The sequence below is a fragment of the Oncorhynchus gorbuscha genome, linkage group LG10 (genome assembly GCF_021184085.1).
Source record: "Oncorhynchus gorbuscha isolate QuinsamMale2020 ecotype Even-year linkage group LG10, OgorEven_v1.0, whole genome shotgun sequence".
In the NCBI taxonomy this organism is placed as follows: domain Eukaryota; kingdom Metazoa; phylum Chordata; class Actinopteri; order Salmoniformes; family Salmonidae; genus Oncorhynchus; species Oncorhynchus gorbuscha.
Genome location: NC_060182.1, coordinates 26,794,495 through 26,818,149, shown reverse-complemented (window position 1 = coordinate 26,818,149; position 23,655 = coordinate 26,794,495). Strand labels below are relative to the sequence as shown.

At 44.6% G+C, this 23,655-nt stretch overlaps 1 protein-coding gene across 1 annotated transcript; it reads left to right on the top strand.

The window, feature by feature from the left end:
- The first annotated feature begins 495 nt into the window (after positions 1-495).
- LOC124045774 (leucine-rich repeat-containing protein 38-like) lies at positions 496-20,767 on the top strand. Its single transcript, XM_046365379.1, has 2 exons — positions 496-1,638; positions 20,094-20,767. Exons 1-2 carry the CDS (start codon positions 1,011-1,013, stop codon positions 20,339-20,341), a joined length of 876 nt encoding a protein of 291 aa, XP_046221335.1. The 5' UTR covers positions 496-1,010; the 3' UTR covers positions 20,342-20,767.
- Positions 20,768-23,655: the final 2,888 nt, after the last annotated feature.

Below are 23,655 nucleotides of genomic sequence, written 5' to 3'. Positions count from 1 at the left end.
AGGAAAGGCACGAGACAAAACGCATCACCCCGCTGTGGCAAGCTGTCATGTGATGGCGTTCCTCAATATGACACTTTTGGGATATTCGCCTGTGCTGCACAGGCAGCTTCACACCACGGTGTATGTTTAGAGCACGTTGTCATGGCAACAGAGCTGGGATGGCCAGATCGTGCAGCACAGTGAGACAGAGGACAGTTGAGGAGGAGATGTATGTGATGATGATTCCCAAGGATCACGGTCATCAGGATTATATTCCTCCTGGGATTCTGCTGGGAGCCATGTGACATCATCACAACATGTGAGTTATCTGATGTCATTTGGACACGAGTCACTGTCGGTAGCTCCCCAGCCCATACGGTTGGATATAAATACCCATGCTTTCAGTGAGTCTAGCCTTCCAATGCTTAGATCCTCACAGTATATTCTTCTTCTGACTCACAGTTCTCTCGTTAATTGTTTAATTGTTCTGAAGAAGAAGTAATGAGACGCTGAGGGTCGACCCTCCTGCAAACTCACACCACCTTCTGGCTTACCCTATCGCCCTCCACCCCCCATCCCCCGCTCTCCCCACTCCCAACACACACCCTCCCCAGCGCACGTCTCTGGTTTGCTAGTTTCTATTTAACCCCCCTCCCTTACTCTCTCGCTCTCTCTCTCTCGCTCACTCCCTCTCTCTCACTCCTCCCCTTATTCCCTCAAAGCCAGCAGGCTGCTTTTCGATCCAGACCGCTTGCTACATGATCTCCTTGAAAACACCGTTGCGCATCTCTCTCGCCGCTCGATGGCTTAGCCTTTGTAGACTACTCAACAAGAGGAAGAGAGATGCCAGCGCCAGGACATTGACTCCTTTCTTTCTTCTGCTTCCCCCTCCCCTTCCTTAATCTCCCACCCCTTGATCTCTACCCCCTCCCCTGTGCCCTCTCCTGTCCTGTCCTGTACCTCCTTCCTCCCAACCTCCTCCTCCCCTACCTAAACCCCTGCTCTCCCTCTCACCTCGCACCCCCTTGACAATGTTACCATGCATTAACTGGCTTCAGCCTTTCCTTGCCTTGCTTTCCTCCACCTTGCTGACTCGGGGCCACAACTGTCCGTCCAGCTGCCTGTGTCCGGACCACCACACTGTGGACTGCCAGGGCCAAGGTCTCACCAGCCTCCCTAGCCCCATCCCCCTGGACGTCCGGCGCCTCCTTCTCTCCGACAACTGGATTCCCTGGATCCCCTCGGACTTCCTGGTTCTGTACAGCGACCTGGTCTACCTGGACCTGAGGAATAACTCCCTGTCGGTGCTGGAGCCCGGCACCCTCAGCACCTCATCTCGCCTAGTCTTCCTGGACCTGGGCAGCAACAACCTGACAGAGATCCAGTCAGGGACCTTTGTGGAGTCCCGGAGCCTGATCAAGCTGCGTCTGGGGAACAACCCCTACCTTAGCCTGGTGGAAGAGGATGCTTTCCTGGGGCTGACCTCGCTGCGGGAGCTGGAGCTGGAAAGGAACGGCCTGCAGGGGCTGGATGTGGGGGTGCTGGAGCCCCTAACCTCACTCCGGGTGGTGCGCCTGGAGGGCAACCCCTGGGTGTGCAACTGTCACTTTGCCAAACTTTTTGTGTGGCTCACGGAGAACTGCCACAAGCTTCCAATGGGTATGTAAGCTGCTTAACAGCACGTATTTGTTTTACCATCTTTGCCTGTGCTAGGACATAGAAAACCAATCTTTTGTCATAATCCAGCAGCCCACTCGTTTCTGATTCAAACAATTTATAAGCTATCAAACCTTAAACCAATCAGTTATAGAATAATAATGTAAGACTGCACAGTACACTGAAAGACAGGTAGTGTAATGCATGTAACAGTGGTTAGTATTACATGAAATGTCTCTACTTGGCCCAATATCTATAAACATATCAAAATCAAATCAAACCAAATCAAAAATGTATTAGTCACTTGCGCCGAATACAACAGGTGTAGACCTTACAGACCTTGGCCCCAACCAACAATGCAGTTTTAAAAAATACGGATAAGAATAAGAAATAAAAGTAACAAGTAATTAAAGAGCAGCAATAAAGTAACAATAGCGAGACTATATACAGGGGGGTACCGATACAGAGTCAATGTGCAGGGGCACCGGTTAGTTGAGTTAATATGTTGGTAGAGTTATTTAAAGTGACTGCATAGATGATAACAACAGAGAGTAGCAGCGGTGTAAAAGGGGGGCAATGCAAATAGTCTGGGTGGCCATTTGATTAGATGTTCAGGAGTCTTATGGCTTGGGGTAGAAGCTGTTTAAAAGCCTCTTGGACTTAGACTTGGTGCTCTGGTACCAGAGACAACAGCCACACTATGACCAGGGTGGCTGGAGTCTTTGACAATTGTTAGGGCCTTCCTCTGACACCGCCTGCTATAGAGGTCCTGGATGGCAGGAGGCTTGGCCCCAGTGATGTACTGGGCTGTTCGCACTACCCTCTGTAATGCCAAGCGGTCAGAGGCTGAGCAGTTGCCATACCAGGCAGTGATGCAACCATGCTCTCGATGGTGCAGCTGTAGAACCTTTTGAGGATCTGAGGACCCATGACAAATCTTTTCAGTCTCCTGAGGGAGCCCTCTTCACGATTGTCTTGGTGTGTTTGTACCATGTTAGTATGTTGGTGATGTGGACACCAAAGAACTTGAGCTCTCAACCTGCTCCACTACAACCCCGTCGTTGAGAATGGAGGCGTGCTCAGTCCTCTTTTTCCTGTAGTCCACAATCATCTCCTTTATGGTTCCTCCTCTTTGTTTTCAATTGTCTATCATTTAAACAGCTATTGGCTTTCAACCTCATCTTTATTTGTTTCAAGTGCAGCTTGTTGCTCATACTACTGATAATTCTGTATAGATATGGACAAGTCAATGTTGTTATGAATAAGATCACTCTGAGACATCTTGGTAAGCATGAGAAAAGCAGAAAGATAATTGTGGTAGACTAGTGGGGAGTCCCAGATTCAAGATACCAGATTGTGTCTGAATAATTAATGAACCATATGCCTCATTAGAGTCTGTTCTCAGATTGTGTGTGTGTGTTTGTGTGTGTGTGTGTTTACGTGTGGGGGTGTGTTTGTGCGCACACGTTCTAAAATCACAACAAGAAGACTGTTTATTGTTTACATCCTCAAACACTGTCCGACAAAATATACAGGGTGTAGATCACGAGTAAGATCTTTAAGATCAAAAAGATATGAGGCCAGGGTAGCACATTCAATAGGATCTGAATCACTTGATAGATCATAATATACCTGCATTGTTTATTTAATTACAGACAAAAAGCATTTCTGATCCACTCGATGTACTGTTACAGTATGGACAGTGAGGCTATTAATATCTATGAATGTTTACAGAATTCTTCCTTGTTTGCAGTGTTGACAGGTCATTGCACACATTGTATAATGTTCATTGTCATTCTCCAGAGCTACTGTAACACGTCACATTGTATGCGGGTGCACAGTGCTGAGATCTGACCTGAACAGACATTCTATGCGTGGAAGTCCCACTGCATGCTAGCAGATACCCATAGACTTCCAGTCATTACGCCAATGCTAGTTAGCAAATTGACAAATTGACAAATTGACAAAATTGACAAATTCCCAAAGTATCCCTTTAACTGCTTCCCAAGAGAGCTTGGCTAGTGCTACTAAATACATGTTCTTACAAGTTTATTAAGGTCCGTCCAAATGAGACACATCAATATTATTTCCGCTGGAATTAGGGCCATATATGTGTCCCAAATGGCACCCCATTCCCATTATAGTTCACTACTTTTGACCAGGGCCCATAGGGCTCTTGTCAAAAGTAGTGCAGTATATAGGGAATAGGGTGCCATGTGGGAGGCAACCTATGTTATTACAGTACGCTAAACAAAGCAACAGGATGTTCTATGGATCATAATAATTATCAAATTGGCACATCAACAATCTTCACAGTGGATTTACTTTCAATAGCTGTGACCTGGACTCGTGGCAGAACACAATGTTATACTAACAACATTCTGTGTGGCACATTAGCGCCTAGCCTTCGGTGAGCCAAGACACATACAGTACACACACCGACACTATGGTGCTTTCTAAGTGCTCTTCTGTCCTCCTGAAACCCATAAATGTATTTTTGTCCTCTCTAGTGGACATCAGTTCTTGGTCTGTGTCTCTGAGGCCATACAAGCCACTGTATTAAATCCTGTTGTCCCTTTGAGAGGACATTCTGGACTTTTCAATGATATCACGTGTAGGGGTGTGACCTTGACAACTTTATCTTCCTGGTTCTTTAAAAGATGGCTGGTATTAAAATTAGCACATTTTATGGACGTAAAACATGTGTGTAATTATTAATTATAGTTTTTGTGAGTTTGATATTCAAATGTTTTCTAGAAGTGAGTATTTCAGCAATAGTTAAGTGAGTTGGTCAGGACTTTGTCATATTTATTTCACATTAAATAAGAGCTAAATAAGAGCTTATCAAGAAATGTGCTCTGTAGTGGACACCCAGATGCCACAACTATGTTTTTCACCTACAGTTCTGTACCCATTGACTGTCATATTAATTTGTGTATATTTACACCCTAATGACCACTACGGAGGACAATTTTGTACTTACAATAAAAATAACAATATATATAACAAATATAATAACAAAATGTTCCCACATTTTTTGGGGTTACATGTATTTTTCACCCCAAACACTTATGTTATAGAAAAAATATTGAAATCCCAAACACATTTTTTTCAGGTCTCAGGAGGCTATAGGCCTTAGCAACTTTAGGCTCCTTGCTAAGTAGGGCTCACCCTAGAACACCTCTACTGTATGTTACAGTACATGTGGATGTACAGTATATTTTTACATATAGTCAGACTTCATCTTTTCCATTGCATTGGGGACAAACTAGTTGCATGCCATGATAATCTTGTCATCATTCAGACAAGGCAGGAGACTAGAAACATGGATCGGAGTGTATATTCATTAATAAGACATTAAGATTTGATGGATTAAACAAGTCCTTTATTCGCTTATTACTGCATTCCTGACCCTCTGAGGCTTAATCACAATCAGTACTTGTTAATTACTGAGTGTGAACTAGAACTGTGAACAAACTGGGGGCTGGAGGGCGCAGGATAATGGATCACTTGTTGTTCTGGTCGCTTCCACAGAACCATTCAATCTAGCGCAGTCACTTTGTGGAATAAGTCAAAAAGTACATTTGCTCTTGGACACTGTAATTTCACTGACCCAAACAGTAACATCTTTCTTTTACCCACTTTGCTATCTAGCATCAGGGACATTGCTCTGTCAGTTCCTGATTGAGATTATATTGATCTGTATAGCATCTGAGAACATAAATAGACATTTACAAACTATTGAGCTTTACTCATTGAGTTTGTGAGTGCTGGTTTCACATACACATTGTAGCCTGCTCTCAGGTACTGTATCATCAAGATGCAACAAATCTCAGTAATATTGTCAATCTGCGATTGGGACAGCTTTAAAAAAAAGAAGATATATACTCATTGATTCTTGAAGAATATAACCACTTTGTTGTTGTTTGAACTGCAGATTGCCCCTTTAAAACACAGTAGCTGAGGATATTTCACAATGGTGCCTTTAGGTGAGTGTCTGTGAATGATTCAAAGCGCTAACCTGTATAATCATACCATAGAGTGCTGTTCTCTAGTGCTGTTGAGTCAAGGATGAACAATCAGCATACATGTTTTACTACACTTCATTTGATACTGACGACAGCTTACCATTGACACTGATATTGTCTAGACCAGGGATGGGCAACTGTAAGCCCGCGGATCACCCCCCCCCCCCAATAACAATTATATTAACAACAACCTGGGACTCAACTTCATGTTGAGAGTTAGAAAAGTAGAATACACAAGATGCAATTTAGAAATGTGGTTGTGCATCAGCAGTTTTTCTCTTGTTTTGTGAGTCACTGACAGTCACTCAATTAGCCCATGTCAGCTAAAAGGTTTTGATTGTTGAGTTAGTCTAGCCAGCTATCTAAACTTGTAGTTGTCATGGTCAAATTATCGACTGGGTGGCCCCCATTGATTTTTTTTAGTCACCCTCAATCAGATATAATATTCTAAATTGCTAACATTTCTCTCCACCCTATAGCAAAATGAGTCGAATTAGCTGTAAAACTGCAAATTCTTCTCTCTGCTCCATGGCAAAATGAGTAGAATTGCATGAAATTAGTTATACAATTGAAAAATCTTCTCTCTGTCCTATGGTAAAATGTGTAGAATTGCAACATTTTCTCCACGCCCATGGCAAAATGTGTAAAATTTCAGGAAATTAACTCGAATACATATTTTTATTTATTTCCGCTGTCAAGAGGAGGGCCGTTAAAATGTTTGGTTGCGAGGTGGGGGGGCTCCCCAACCAAATTTAACATAGGTCCCCAAAAGTCTATGGCCAGCTCAGACTGCATGTGTGGGTATGGATGAGGGTATGCAGACCCATGAGTCACTGTGGCCCATCATAGTTAGTTCTGATTTTTTTGTGGACCCCAGCCCCATCGAAGTTGCACATCCCTGGTCTAGACTAATGTTCCCTCACAGTAAAAGATACTCCATTGCTCTAAGAGTGACACACACACAAACGTATACATAAACAAACATACACAAAAGTACATGCAACCATGGATGCAGACAAGCACGCATGTTCATGTGCAGGTAAGTGTCACGTCCTGACCTTAGTTCCTTTTTTATGTCTCTGTTTTAGTTTGGTCAGGGCGTGAGTTGGGGTGGAGGCATTCAAGGTTTTTGTTCTAGGTTTTGTATTTCTGCTTTTGGCCTGGTATAGTTCCCAATCAGAGGCAGCTGTCAATCGTTGTCTCTGATTGAGAACCATACTTAGGTAGCCTGTTTTGTGTATTCACCTGACAGAACTGTTTCGTTTCTTCCTTTCACTTTGTTATTTTGTCTCGTGTATTCAGTCGAATAAATAATTAACATGGACACTTACAACGCTGCATATTGGTCCGATTCTTCTTACTCCTCCTCAGATGATGAAGAGGTTTGTTACAGAACTACCCACCACAACCGGACCAAGCAGCGTGGTAACCAGGAGCAGAGGGTTCTGGACTTCTGGACATGGGAGGAGATTTTGGACGGTAAGGGACCCTGGGCACATGCTGGGGAATATCGCCGCCCCAGGGAGGAGCTGGAGGCAGCTAAAGCCGAGCGGCGGCATTATGAGGAGTTAGCACGGCAGCGCAACAGGGACGAGGGGCAGCCCCTGTCTTGGGGGAAGGCACACGGGGAGTGTGGCTAAGTCAAGTAGGAGACCTGAGCCAACTCCCCGTGCTTACCGTGGCGAGAGGTGGACCGGGCAGGCACCGTGTTATGCTGTGAGGCACCCGGTGCGCTACATCGCAGCTCCTCGTAGTGGTCGGGCTAGAGTGGGCATCGAGCCAGGAGCAATGACGCTGGCTCAGCGCATCTGGTCTCCAGTGCGTCTCCTCGGCCCGGGCTATATGGCACCAGCCCTACGCACGGTGTCCCCAGCTCACCAGCACAGCCCAGTGCAGTCTGTTCCATCCCGCCGCACTTGCCGGGCTACGGGGAGTATCCAGCCAGGACAGGTTGTGCAGGATCGGTGCTCGAGATCCGGTGCCACCTCCACGCACCAGGCCTCCTGTGGCAGCCCCACGCACCAGGCTGTCTCTCCATCTCCTCCCGCCAGGTGCTCCCGCCTGTCCAGCGCTTCCAGAGTCTCCCTCCTGCCCAGCGCTTCCAGAGTCTCCCTCCTGTCCAGTGCTTCCAGAGTCTCCCTCCTGTCCAGCTCTTCCAGAGCCTCCCTCCTGTCCGGAGCTACCAGAGCCTCCCTCCTGTCCAGAGCTGCCAGAGCTGCCCGTCAGTCAGGAGCTGCCAGAGCCACCCGTCAGTCAGGAGCTGCCAGAGCCGCCCTTCACGCCGGCTGCCTCTCTGGCGCTGCCGGAATCTCCCGTCTATTCAGGGCCCGCTGCAAGGGACCCCAGGCCGTGGTCAGCGGCGAGGGTCGCCGCTCCAAAGACACCACTTAAGTGGGCCAAGACTATGGTAGAGTGGGGCCGCGGACAGATGCCCACCCAGACCCTCCCGGAGTCCGAACCTTTGGGGGGAGGGTACTGTCACGTCCTGACCTTAGTTCCTTTTTTATGTCTCTGTTTTAGTTTGGTCAGGGCGTGAGTTGGGGTGGGCATTCAAGGTTTTTGTTCTAGGTTTTGTATTTCTGCTTTTGGCCTGGTATGGTTCCCAATTAGAGGCAGCTATCGATCGTTGTCTCTGATTGAGAACCATACTTAGGTAGCCTGTGTTCCCACTATTATTTGTGGGTAGTTGTTTTCTGTTTTGTGTATTCACCTGACAGAACTGTGTTGTTTCTTCCTTTCACTTTGTTATTTTGTTTTGTGTGTTCAGTCGAATAAATTATTAACATGGACACTTACCACGCTACATATTGGTCTGATCCTTCCTACTCCTCCTCAGACGACGAAGATATTCATTTACAGTAAGCACTAGCACGCACAGGCACAAAGTAAAATATAATTCCAACTATATAGCAGCATGGCAGCTTATATATATATATATATATATATATACAGTGCCTTGCGAAAGTATTCGGCCCCCTTGAACTTTGCGACCTTTTGCCACATTTCAGGCTTCAAACATAAAGATATAAAATTGATTTTTTTTGTGAAGAATCAACAACAAATGGGACACAATCATGAAGTGGAACAACATTTATTGTATATTTCAAACTTTTTTAACAAATCAAAAACTGAAAAATTGGGCGTGCAAAATTATTCAGCCCCTTTACTTTCAGTGCAGCAAACTCTCTCCAGAAGTTCAGTGAGGATCTCTGAATGATCCAATGTTGACCTAAATGACTAATGATGATAAATACAATCCACCTGTGTGTAATCAAGTCTCCGTATAAATGCACCTGCACTGTGATAGTCTCAGAGGTCCGTTAAAAGCGCAGAGAGCATCATGAAGAACAAGGAATACACCAGGCAGGTCCGAGATACTGTTGTGAAGAAGTTTAAAGCCAGGGTTTGGATACAAAAAGATTTTCCAAGCTTTAAACATCCCAAGGAGCACTGTGCAAGCGATAATATTGAAATGGAAGGAGTATCAGACCACTGAAAATCTACCAAGACCTGGCTGTCCCTCTAAACTTTCAGCTCATACAAGGAGAAGACTGATCAGAGATGCAGCCAAGAGGCCCATGATCACTCTGGATGAACTGCAGAGATCTACAGCTGAGGTGGGACACTCTGTCCATAGGACAACAATCAGTCGTATTTTGCACAAATCTGGCCTTTATGGAAGAGTGGCAAGAAGAAAGCCATTTCTTAAAGATATCCATAAAAAGTGTTGTTTAAAGTTTGCCACAAGCCACCTGGGAGACACACCAAACATGTGGAAGAAGGTGCTCTGGTCAGATGAAACCAAAATTGAACTTTTTGGCAACAATGCAAAACGTTATGTTTGGCGTAAAAGCAACACAGCTCATCACCCTGAATCCACCATCCCCACTGTCAAACATGGTGGTGGCAGCATCATGGTTTGGGCCTGCTTTTCTTCAGCAGGGACAAGGAAGATGGTTATAATTGATGGGAAGATGGATGGAGCCAAATACAGGACCATTCTGGAAGAAAACCTGATGGAGTCTGCAAAAGACCTGAGACTGGGACGGTGATTTCTCTTCCAACAAGACAATGATCCAAAACATAAAGCAAAATCTACAATGGAATGATTCAAAAATAAACATATCCAGGTGTTAGAATGGCCAAGTCAAAGTCCAGACCTGAATCCAATCGAGAATCTGTGGAAAGAACTGATGCTGATCACAAATGCTCTCCATCCAACCTCACTGAGCTCGAGCTGTTTTGCAAGGAGGAATGGGAAAAAAATTCAGTCTCTCGATGTGCAAAACTGATAGAGACATACCCCAAGCGACTTACAGCTGTAATCGCAGCAAAAGGTGGCGCTACAAAGTATTAACTTAAGGGGGCTGAATAATTTTGCACGCCCAATTTTTCCGTTTTTGATTTGTTAAAAAAGTTTGAAATATCCAATAAATGTCGTTCCACTTCATGATTGTGTCCCACTTGTTGTTGATTCTTCACCAAAAAATACAGTTTTATATCTTTATGTTTGAAGCCTGAAATGTGGCAAAAGGTCGCAAAGTTCAAGGGGGCCGAATACTTTCGCAAGGCACTGTATATACAGTACTTTCAGAAAGTGCTTAGACCCATTGACTTTTTACACATTTTGTTAGGTTATAGCGTTATTATAAAATTTTAAAAATCCCCAGCAATCTACACACAATACCCCATGATGGAAAAATGAAAACAGGTTTTAAGACATTTTTACAAATGTACTAAAAATCAAAAACAGAAATGCCTTGTTATATAAGTATTCAGACCCTTTCTATGAGACTCAAAATTCAGTTCAGGTGCATCCTGTTTCCATTGATCATCCTTGAGATGTGTCTACAAGTTGATTGGAGTCCACCTGTGGTAAATTCAATTGATTGGACATGATTTGGAAAGGCACACACCTGTCTATATAAGGTACCACAGTTGACAGCTCATGTCAGAGTAAAATCCAAGCCATGAGGTCAAAAGGATTTGTTCGTAGAGCTCCGAGACAGGATTGTGTTGAGGCACAGATGTGGAGAAGGGTACCATAAAATGTCTGCAGCATTGAAGGTCTCCAAGAACACAGTGGCCTCTATCATTCTTAAATGTTTTTCAGCTGCAGGGACTGGGAGACTAGTCAGGATTGAGGCAAAGATGAACAGTGCCAAGTGTAGAGAGATCCTTGATGAAAATCTGCTCCAGAGCGCCTCAGACAGGGGCGAAGGTCCACCTTCCAACAGGACAACGTCCCTAAGCACACAGCCAAAACAACGCAGGAGTGGTGTAAGGACAAGTTTCTGAATGTCCTTGAGAGGCCCAGCCAGAGCCTGGACTTGAACCCGACAGCTCTGAAGAGACCTGAAAATAGCTGTGCAGCAACGCTCCCCATCCAAGCTGACAGATCTTGAGAGGATCTCTAGAGAAAAATTTGTAAGTCGCTCTGGATAAGAGCGTCTGCTAAATGACTTAAATGTAAATGTAATGTAAATGTAAGAATGCGAGAATGTCATGTTTTGTCATTAATTATCATGTCTTGTCCCTGTGCTTCCCATTCTATTAGTTTCCCTCTGCTGGTCTTATTAGGTTCTTTCCCTCTTTCTATCCCTCTCTCTCCCCCTCCCTCTCTCACTCTCTCGCTCTCTCTTCTCTCTATCGTTCCGTTCCTGCTCCCAGCTGTTCCTATTCCCCTAATCATCATTTAGTCTTCCCACACCTGTTCCCGATCCTTTTCCCTGATTAGAGTCCCTATTTCTCTCCTTGTTTCCCGTACCTGCCCTGTCGGATCCTCATCTATAATTCATTGTGCTGTGTCTATGTTTTGCCCTGTCGTGTCGTGTTTCCCTCAGATGCTGCGTGGTGAGCAGGTGTCTGAGTCTGCTAGGTTCAAGTGCCTTCCCGAGGCAACCTGCAGTTCTCGATCAAGTCTCCAGTCTGTTCTCGTCTTTACGTGTAGTATTATGCTTTTTGTTTTGTAAAGTTTATTCTGGATTAAATAATCTGTTTTCGCCAAGTCGCTTTTGGGTCCTCATTCACCTGCATGACAGAAGGATCCGACCGAGGAATGGACCCAGCGACTACAGACGCTCGTAACACTGCCGTCGAGATCCAAGGAGCCATGCTCGGCAGACACGAGCAGGAATTGTCTGCTGCTCGCCATGCCGTGGAGAACCTGGCCGCTCAGGTTTCCGACCTCTCTGGACAGTTCCAGAGTCTTCGTCTCGTGCCACCTGTTACTTCCTGGCCTGCCGAGCCTCCAGAACCTAGGGTTAATAACCCACCTTGCTACTCCGGGCAGCCCACTGAGTGCCGCTCCTTTCTCACCCAGTGTGAGATTGTGTTCTCTCTCCAACCCAACACATACTCTAGAGAGAGAGCTCGGGTTGCTTACGTCATTTCACTCCTTACTGGCCGGGCCCGAGAGTGGGGCACAGCTATCTGGGAGGCAAGGGCTGATTGTTCTAACAATTACCAGAACTTTAAAGAGGAGATGATTCGGGTTTTTGACCGTTCAGTTTTTGGTGGGGAGGCTTCTAGGGTCCTGGCTTCCCTATGCCAAGGTGATCGATCCATAACGGATTACTCTATAGAGTTTCGTACTCTTGCTGCCTCTAGTGACTGGAACGAGCCGGCGCTGCTCGCTCGTTTTCTGGAGGGACTCCACACAGTGGTCAAAGATGAGATTCTCTCTCGGGAGGTTCCTTCCAGTGTGGACTCTTTGATTGCTCTCGCCATCCGCATAGAACGACGGGTAGATCTTCGTCACCAGGCTCGTGGAAGAGAGCTCGCATCAACGGTGTTTCCCTGCTCCGCATCGCAACCATCTCCCTCCTCTGGCTCTGAGACTGAGCCCATGCAGCTGGGAGGGATTCGCATCTCGACTAAGGAGAGGGAACGGAGGATCACCAACCGCCTGTGCCTCTATTGCGGATTTGATGGACATTTTGTTAATTCATGTCCAGTAAGAGGCCAGAGCCCATCAGTAAGCGGAGGGCTACTGGTGAGCGCTACTACTCAGGTCTCTTCATCTAGATCTTGTACTACTATGTCGGTCCATCTACGCTGGACCGGTTCGGGTGCTACATGCAGTGCCTTGATTGACTCTGGGGCTGAGGGTTGTTTCATGGACGAAGCATGGGTTCGGAAACATAACATTCCTTTCAGACAGTTAGACAAGCCTACGCCCATGTTTGCCTTAGATGGTAGTCATCTTCCCAGTATCAGATTTGAGACACTACCTGTAACTCTCACAGTATCTGGTAACCACAGTGAGACTATTTCTTTTTTGATTTTTCGTTCACCTTTCACACCTGTTGTTTTGGGTCATCCCTGGCTAGTATGTCATAATCCTTCTATTAATTGGTCTTGTAATTCTATCCTATCCTGGAACGTATCTTGTCATGTGAAGTGCTTAATGTCTGCCATCCCTCCCATTTCTTCTGTCCCCACTTCTCAGGAGGAACCTGGCGATTTGACAGGAGTGCCGGAGGAATATCATGATCTGCGCACGGTCTTCAGTCGGTCCCGAGCCAACTCCCTTCCTCCTCACCGGTCGTATGATTGTAGTATTGATCTCCTTCCGGGGACCACTCCTCCTCGGGGTAGACTATACTCTCTGTCGGCTCCCGAACGTAAGGCTCTCGAGGATTATTTATCTGTGTCTCTTGACGCCGGTACCATAGTGCCTTCTTCCTCTCCGGCCGGGGCGGGGTTCTTTTTTGTTAAGAAGAAGGACGGTACTCTGCGCCCCTGCGTGGATTATCGAGGGCTGAATGACATAACGGTTAAGAATCGTTATCCGCTTCCCCTTATGTCATCAGCCTTCGAGATTCTGCAGGGAGCCAGGTGCTTTACTAAGTTGGACCTTCGTAACGCTTACCATCTCGTGCGCATCAGAGAGGGGGACGAGTGGAAAACGGCGTTTAACACTCCGTTAGGGCATTTTGAGTACCGGGTTCTGCCGTTTGGTCTCGCCAATGCGCCAGCTGTTTTTCAGGCATTAGTTAATGATGTTCTGAGAGACATGCTGAACATCTTTGTTTTTGTCTATCTTGACGATATCCTGATTTTTTCACCGTCACTCGAGATTCATGTTCAGCACGTTCGACGTGTTCTACAGCGCCTTTTAGAGAATTGTCTCTACGTAAAGGCTGAGAAGTGCTCTTTTCATGTCTCCTCCGTTACTTTTCTCGGTTCCGTTATTTCCGCTGAAGGCATTCAGATGGATTCCGCTAAGGTCCAAGCTGTCAGTGATTGGCCCGTTCCAAGGTCACGTGTCGAGTTGCAGCGCTTTTTAGGTTTCGCTAATTTCTATCGGCGTTTCATTCGTAATTTCGGTCAAGTTGCTGCCCCTCTCACAGCTCTTACTTCTGTCAAGACGTGTTTTAAGTGGTCCGGTTCCGCCCAGGGAGCTTTTGATCTTCTAAAAGAACGTTTTACGTCCTCTCCTATCCTCGTTACTCCTGACGTCACTAGACAATTCATTGTCGAGGTTGACGCTTCAGAGGTAGGCGTGGGAGCCATTCTATCCCAGCGCTTCCAGTCTGACGATAAGGTTCATCCTTGCGCTTATTTTTCTCATCGCCTGTCGCCATCTGAGCGCAACTATGATGTGGGTAACCGTGAACTGCTCGCCATCCGCTTAGCCCTAGGCGAATGGCGACAGTGGTTGGAGGGGGCGACCGTTCCTTTTGTCGTTTGGACAGACCATAAGAACCTTGAGTACATCCGTTCTGCCAAACGACTTAATGCCCGTCAAGCTCGTTGGGCGTTGTTTTTCGCTCGTTTCGAGTTTGTGATTTCTTACCGTCCGGGTAGCAAGAACACCAAGCCTGATGCCTTATCCCGTCTGTTTAGTTCTTCTGTGGCTTCTACTGATCCCGAGGGGATTCTTCCTTATGGGCGTGTTGTCGGGTTGACAGTCTGGGGAATTGAAAGACAGGTTAAGCAAGCACTCACGCACACTGCGTCGCGCGCTTGTCCTAGTAACCTCCTTTTCGTTCCTGTTTCCACTCGTCTGGCTGTTCTTCAGTGGGCTCACTCTGCCAAGTTAGCTGGTCATCCCGGTGTTCGAGGCACTCTTGCGTCTATTCGCCAGCGATTTTGGTGGCCGACTCAGGAGCGTGACACGCGCCGTTTCGTGGCTGCTTGTTCGGACTGCGCGCAGACTAAGTCGGGTAACTCTCCTCCTGCCGGTCGTCTCAGACCGCTCCCCATTCCTTCTCGACCATGGTCTCACATCGCCCTAGACTTCATTACCGGTCTGCCTTTGTCTGCGGGGAAGACTGTGATTCTTACGGTTGTCGATAGGTTCTCTAAGGCGGCACATTTCATTCCCCTCGCTAAACTTCCTTCCGCTAAGGAGACGGCACAAATCATTATCGAGAATGTGTTCAGAATTCATGGCCTCCCGTTAGACGCCGTTTCAGACAGAGGCCCGCAATTCACGTCACAGTTTTGGAGGGAGTTCTGTCGTTTGATTGGTGCGTCCGTCAGTCTCTCTTCCGGGTTTCATCCCCAGTCTAACGGTCAAGCAGAGAGGGCCAATCAGACGATTGTTCGCATACTACGCAGCCTTTCTTTCAGAAACCCTGCGTCTTGGGCAGAACAGCTCCCCTGGGCAGAATACGCTCACAACTCGCTTCCTTCGTCTGCTACCGGGTTATCTCCGTTTCAGAGTAGTCTGGGTTACCAGCCTCCTCTATTCTCTTCCCAGCTTGCCGAGTCCAGCGTTCCCTCCGCTCAAGCGTTTGTCCAACGTTGTGAGCGCACCTGGAGGAGGGTGAGGTCTGCACTTTGCCGCTACAGGGCACAGACTGTGAGAGCCGCCAATAAACGCAGGATTAAGAGTCCTAGGTATTGTTGCGGCCAGAGAGTGTGGCTTTCCACTCGCAACCTTCCTCTTACGACAGCTTCTCGTAAGTTGACTCCGCGGTTCATTGGTCCGTTCCGTGTCTCCCAGGTCGTCAATCCTGTCGCTGTGCGACTGCTTCTTCCGCGACATCTTCGTCGCGTCCATCCTGTCTTCCATATCTCCTGTGTTAAGCCCTGTCTTCGCACCCCCGTTCGTCTTCCCTCCCCCCCTCCCGTCCTTGTCGAGAGCGCACCTATTTACAAGGTACATAAGATCATGGACATGCGTTCTCGGGGACGGGGTCACCAATACTTAGTGGATTGGGAGGGTTACGGTCCTGAGGAGAGGAGTTGGGTTCCGTCTCGGGACGTGCTGGACCGTTCACTCATTGATGATTTCCTCCGTTGCCGCCAGGATTCCTCCTCGAGTGCGCCAGGAGGCGCTCGGTGAGTGGGGGGGTACTGTCATGTTTTGTCATTAATTATCATGTCTTGTCCCTGTGCTTCCCATTCTATTAGTTTCCCTCTGCTGGTCTTATTAGGTTCTTTCCCTCTTTCTATCCCTCTCTCTCCCCCCCTCTCTCACTCTCTCGCTCTCTCTTCTCTCTATCGTTCCGTTCCTGCTCCCAGCTGTTCCTATTCCCCTAATCATCATTTAGTCTTCCCACACCTGTTCCCGATCCTTTTCCCTGATTAGAGTCCCTATTTCTCTCCTTGTTTCCCGTACCTGCCCTGTCGGATCCTCATCTATAATTCATCGTGCTGTGTCTATGTTTTGCCCTGTCGTGTCGTGTTTCCCTCAGATGCTGCGTGGTGAGCAGGTGTCTGAGTCTGCTAGGTTCAAGTGCCTTCCCGAGGCAACCTGCAGTTCTCGATCAAGTCTCCAGTCTGTTCTCGTCTTTACGTGTAGTATTATGCTTTTTGTTTTGTAAAGTTTATTCTGGATTAAATACTCTGTTTTCGCCAAGTCGCTTTTGGGTCCTCATTCACCTGCATGACAGAGAAACTCCCCAAATACAGATGTGCCAAGTTTGTAGCGTCATACTCAAGAAGACTTGATTCTGTAATCGCTGCCAAAGGTGCTTCAACAAAGTACTGCGTAAATGGTCTAAATACTTATGCAAATTCGATTTTTCCGTTAGATTTGAGATTTTTTATAATTTTAATAAATTAGATTTTTTATAATTGAACAAAAAAAACATGTGTTTTTGCTTTCTCATTATGAAGTATTGTGTGTAGATTGATGAGGAAAAAAACGATTTAATACATTTTAGAATAAGGTTGTAACGTAACAAAATGTGAAGAAGAAAAGTCAAGGGGTCTGAATACTTTCCGAAGGCACTGTATATAACACATCAATATAGGACACTATGCATACTCATGTCAAATATGATGCAGTGATTTTGTTGACGATGTTAAGTCTATAGGCAGCATCAGACAATGTAGGCATACTCAACCCTTCCCCACCCCCACATCCATCGCCATCACCACCAACACCGAAACCATGCGGACTCTGTCCATCTATTTACAATGTAGTATTCTGGTCCTCTCCACACGAGACACTATGGCTGTGGCGTGCAGAGCCAGGAATAGATCCAGAGACAGAGACAGAGAGAGAAACTACTGTATATATGCATAATATGACATTTGAAAAGCTTTTATTGTTTTGGAACTTTTGTAAGTGTAATGTTTACTGTTCATTTTTTGTTTATTTCACCTTTGTTTATTATCTATTTCACTTGCTTTTGGCAACGTAAACATATGTTTCCCACGCCAATAAAGCCCTTAAATTGAATTGAATTGAGAACAGAAGAGCCAGTGTCTGGGCTGAGTTTTGCTTGTTGTGCTGCGCGGTGAGGAGGAGAGGAGAACCACGTGACTGGAATTTCACAGAGCGATGAGGTCACTGAGTCCCTCCGCATGTGGAAAACCCCTTCTGGTCTAACTGTGACTCACCACACATATACACTTACACACACACATACATACACATGCACACACACTCACACACTTGATAATGATGTCTACTGACTGCTGGCCACTGCAGCTACAGACAGGCAGGATAAAATGGAGGCGCACCAAACGGCTTTTTATTAGAACATGACTGAGGTACACCATATGTGCTTTTAGATTACGTCATGTTTTATTCAAATACTTCTTCCAAAAACAGTGAATACTGATTGAAAATATAATCACAATTCACAATATAATCTATCTATATATAATTTGGTGCTGTTACATTATTGTCTGTTATCGTGTATTCCTGTATCTTATTACAATATTAACAAATCACCAGAGCGCAAATATCAGTCTCGTCCTTGTTCTGCACACTTCTGTTATTCTCATGCAGAAAGAAATCACGTGACTGTATATTTTCATCCTCTCAAATTAGGGTAGGCTGCTATAATACTCATACTTTATGCTCTGCTTATGCATTCTTACACGTCATATAGCAACTGAACACAAAACCATAACAAAACCTTTTGAACCCTAACTTATAAGTGAAGAGTTTATTTCCAAAACGCTATATCCACCAAGCTTTCACATTTGTGTGTTTTTGTCAGAAATGATTGCTTATGGGTACCTTCATCTGTGTTTAAAATATTATTGTTCCCAGATGTCATTATTCATAGATTTTAGGTGTATGAAAAAAATGTTTTTGTGTGTTTTGCAAAACGCTAGCTATATATCCATGGTTTAGCTGTATATCCATTGTTTAGCTGCATCCTGTATATTTGACTATGATATGTGGTATTCTCACCGAGCTATTTTAAGATGAATGCACTTACTGAAAGAAGCTCTGGATAACAGTATCTGCTAAATGAATAAAATGTCAAATGTAAATATTTTACATACAGATCTGTTTTAACATGTTTTAAATGTTAATGTCAAAGATGTATCATTTGCACAGTTCTTTATTAAAATGTAGTTCATTTGGCTGTGTAAAACCTAGAAGGACTACTTATAGCATTTAGCAAAAGAAATACATTATTATTTGTCTCTCTGAAATGAAACCATTAAGTGATACATTTTAAACAAATACATGTCTGTCATTGAACAACCCCATTACATAATTAGATAGTGAAGTAAACACACCAATGTCGTTCAGAATTTATACAATAAAAGCTCATTTAGCAACGGATATATAGCATTTTGTAATTAAACTCTTCAAGTGTTGTGATGTTTTTTCTCCAAAACAGACAAGATCACAATGGACAAAGCATTTAATCTGAGTAGTGTTCTTCTAAAGCTCTAATGCATCTGTCTCTGTTGTATTAATACCCAGGGGTTGTTCCCCTTTAAATCTGTCATCTGGTGTCTGCTAATAACACACTCGTTGGAGCAGAGATTACTCTCCTTCTTCTGTGTAAACCAAAGCAGATAGGTCTAATCGCAAAGTAGAAATTTCACAAATTAATGTTTGCCTCGGAGGGGTGAAAAATGCAAAGTTGGAGGGATCCATGGTCAAATCATATCAAGAAATTATGTAATTGGGGTGATGTGTGTGTCTGTGACAAGTATTCAGCGAAGCCTCGTAGATCACACCAATCTACGACACCAGGAATATAGCTTGGCACTAAACACATGTATTTATATGACTGTTAAAAGCATTGTGTTATCTCCAAATCGCCTAGCTATAACAGAGATGTGTTAAGACCACACACTTCTCTAGATGCATTAGGCCATTCAGCTCTGTGTGTGTTACTGTACATGTAGGTCAGAGTTTCCCAAACTCGGTCCTTGGGACCCCAGGGGGTGCATGTTTTGGTTTTTGCACCAACACTATACAGCTGATTCAAATTACCAAAGCTTGATGATTATTTGATTATTTGTGTCAGCTGTGTAGTGCTCGTGCAAAATACAAAACGTGTACCCTTTGGAGTCAACCGGACCAAGTTTGGGGAACCCTGATGTAGGTGTTGATGTATGGTAATGCAGTCACTTGATACTGCCAAGAGACAAGCTTTTCATAATCGTTATAATTTTTAAGTGGGAAAACTAAACACAAATGATCAAATGGGTGGGTTTTTTAGACTTGATGTGACTCAATGTGTGGGAAATGGTGAGACACATGAACAGGCACAGTAGCTACTACTGTAGGCGTACTGGGCTATAGCTAATATATCAAACAACTCTGAGGCAAAACAATGGCACCCAACTGTTCCCTCAGTGTCCTCACTAACTGTAAATTGTTACAGTAAAACGATATCACAGACGAGACATTCTTAGTGGATTCCAACCACAGTGCCATTCCAAACTGTATGGTCAACATGCTTTTCAGCAGTTGAAAGTGACATTGAGTGACACAGTACTGTGAGCAGGCAGGACAGCTGATCCCCTGTGTATTTATTCAGTCATCTGAGGAGAGGTCAGCTCCACCATGCATTAGATCTGAAAGGACTGGATAGAAGAATGAACCTGTTACCTTCACTGCTGCCTGTTAAGCTGTTACCATACTTATACATTTCTAATAATTTTAGATATACACTGTGTGTAGGCCGGGGTTGATTTGAGATTGGTCCATAGAGTGACTGTGTTCAAGACTGTTGACATCATATCCTGTTCTCTCTCTCTCTTTCTCAGGTATGGAGGGGTTGCAGTGTTCCCTCCCCATGGATGGGAGTCTTATGTCCCTGAGCCTGCTCTCTGAGGCCAGTTTCCGGGAGTGCCGGGGCTACCTCTCTCTTACGGACATCCTCATTGTCATCTTCTCGGGCATCTCAGTCTCTGTGGTGGCCATTATAGCCAGCTTCTTCCTGGCCTCCATGGTCCACTGCTTTCAGCGACTGGGCAAAGCTGGTCAGGCGGAAGAGGAGGAGGGCAACGACTGAGGTGAAGAAAAAGCATGATCTGGGACCAGATTCAGTATCACTGCAGACATAGCAGACCCGACTAGGTGCCTCGTAAGAGTGCCAGGAAGAAGGGCAGGACAATGGGAGAGCAAGGCATGGACAACGAGGAGGGAGTATATGGCCAAGGAATTGTGCAAGAAAGCTCTTACCATGTGAATTCCTGTGCGCTGCATTGGTGGCAGTCAGCAGCACACCAGGAGGGGTTAAACCATGTCAGGAAAGATTGTGTTAAATAACCTTGAATGATACACGTTTTCTTATCACTGAAGTACCAAATGTGCTACACTCTTAGAAAAAAGGGTTGGAAAAGGGTTCTTCAGGCTGTCCCCATTGGATAACCCTTTTTTGGTTCCAGGTAAAATCCTCTGTGGAAAGAGTTTTTACGTGGAACCCAAAAGAGTTCTACCTGGAACCAAAAAGGATTATTCAAAGGGTTCTTCTATGAGGACAGCTGAAGAACCCTTTCAGGTTTCTAAGAGTGTATGTTTCATTGATTGAACACAGCCTTACTACAGATGTAGGATTTTCATTCGACCTACACTATATTGTCACAGCAAAATGATCCTGCAGATACAGGATTTGAACATTTAGTCCATAATGTTGCTTGATCGGTGGTTAGGCTATTAGCTGGCCAAAAGTAGGCTACATGAAAAGTGCAATACAGTTAATATGTGTGTTACTGTGGGTTTTCAGTGAATTTATGTATATATCAAAGCGCATCTGCATTTCTTAGTAACAAAAGAGTGATCAAATTAAGATCATAAATCTGTACCTTACTTTGGAGAGATCATTCAGCATTCTCTTGAAATCGTAGTTGTACTATATTTGGCCTATAAACACCACCCTTTCAAAGAGGACTATTCCTCTGCTGCCAGGGGGTTCTTTAAGATCTGGCTTGAGCTGGGAAGTAAAGGGACAGAGAGGAGGACAAGGGACCGGCACACTGCAGTCTAATGCACACTTATGTCCATTGCATTGATTTGAGTAGCAACCTACGTAACCTTTGTTTACCAAAGAACAGTCCGAATGAGAATATTCTATTGTTACAATATAGAACACAGAAATGGGATAGCATGAGCAATCAACTTGGATGTTACACTAAACTTTGACACAAACTCAAAAAATGCAAAAAAACTAGTAAATATGGAGGGCATTGTTACAATATCTGTTTTTGGAGCATAAATGTAGCCTGACAATGTTTGGTGTTACAAAACCCAAAGGAGTAGGCAAGAGAGCAGAAACAGACTGGCACTCAGGCTAGCATAAATGTGTTCTTGGTTCAGAAACAGTCACACGTTAGGTACAGTATAATATATAGAACAATATGCTAAAATATCCTGCCAATTATCACCCATAAATGTAACTATGGAAATCATTATATTATACTTGTAAATGGACCAATGTATTTCCTTGTTTCAGGCATAAAGTAACTTATTTTACATTTGACACTTATTTTACATATTAATACAGATTTCTTTCTTATTTTTTAACAAATTAAGTATCTTTTTTTGTATGGAGATTTGACATCCGATGTGAGCGAAGTCTCTAATTCCAAGCTAACAGGGCTAAGGTTAAAATCTGTTAATTTATTTCAATATCTTTATCATCCTTGATGTTTGGGCCTTCCAGTCCTTTCCCATGTCGGCCTTTATTAAGACTGGGTACTGGAGCCATCCTCAATAGACCAGCAGCTAGTAGCAGCCAGGTGAAATTGATGAATGAATGCTTTTGGTCAATGATGGCATGTGTATTTTTTTGGCTTCCTGAAACGACTGGGAGATCATAAATGAAAACCAGCATACTCATAGATGCTTCAAGACCTGCGTTTTGAGAGGTTGTCTGTCAAACTATATCTGTCTCTGGCACTTGTAACCTACCAATGAGATTTGAGATCCCAAAAACAGATTAAAGGGCTTTTTTTCTGATGCACCATAACAAACACATGAAAAATATTAAGACGGGGTTGCAAAGTGCAATGTTACAAAATGTAAGAGAGAAAATGAAGCAGTAAAATAAACACATTATGCTCTGGAACTTTGCTTTTCCAACTTTTATTTCACATAACCTTTCTGTTTCTTTGAATGAGGATGTACAGTAAGTACACTGTCGACTGAGTGTTCAAATCATTACGAACATCTACTCTTTCCATGACATAGACTGACCAGGTGAATCCAGGTAAAAGCTATGATCCTTTATTGATTTCACCTTAATCCACTTCAATCAGTGTAGATGAAGGGGAGGAGACGGGTTAAATATATACTTTTTAAGCCTTAAGACAATTGAGACATGGTTTGTGTCTGTGTGCCATTCAGAAGGTGAATGGGAAAACAAAACATTTAAGTGCCTTTGAATAGGGTACGGTAGTAGGTGCCAGGCGCACAAGTTTGAGTATCTTTGAACGGGGTATGGTAGTAGGTGCCAGGCGCACCGGTTTGAGTATCTTTGAACGGGGTACGGTAGTAGGTGCCAGGCGCACCGGTTTGAGTATCTTTGAACGGGGTATGGTAGTAGGTGCCAGGCGCACCGGTTTGAGTATCTTTGAACGGGGTATGGTAGTAGGTGCCAGGCGCACCTGTTTGAGTATCTTTGAACGGGGTATGGTAGTAGGTGCCAGGCGCACCTGTTTGAGTATCTTTGAACGGGGTATGGTAGTAGGTGCCAGGCGCACCGGTTTGAGTGTGTAAAGAATTGCAACACTGCTTGGTTTTTCATGCTCAACCGTTTCCCATGTGTATCAAAAATGGTCCACCACCAAAAGGACATCCAGCCAACTTGACACAACTGTGGAATGCTTTTGACACCTTGTAGAGTCCATCCCCCAACAAATGGAGGCTGTTCTGCGGTCAAAAGGGGGGTGCAGCTCAATATTAGGAAGGTGTTCCTAATGTTTTGTACACTCAGGGTATGTAGAATATTTGTATTTTATTGATTTAACCCTTATATAACAAGGTGTGTAAATAGAGAACCAATTCTCATGTGCAATAACAACCCGGCTAATAAGTACACTTTGGAACCAACATTGTATACTAAACAAAATATAAATGCAACATGTAAAGTATTGGTCCCATGTTTCATGAACTGAAATAAAAAATCCCAGAAACTGTCTATACACACAAAAAGCATATTTCTCTCAAATGTTGTGAACAAATGTGCTTACATCCCTGTTAGTGAGCATTTCTCCTCTGTCAAGATAATCCATCCACCTGACAGGTGTGACATATCAAAAAGCTGATTAAACAGCATGATGCATCAGGTGGAACTTGTGCTGGGGATAATAAAAGGCCACTCTAAAA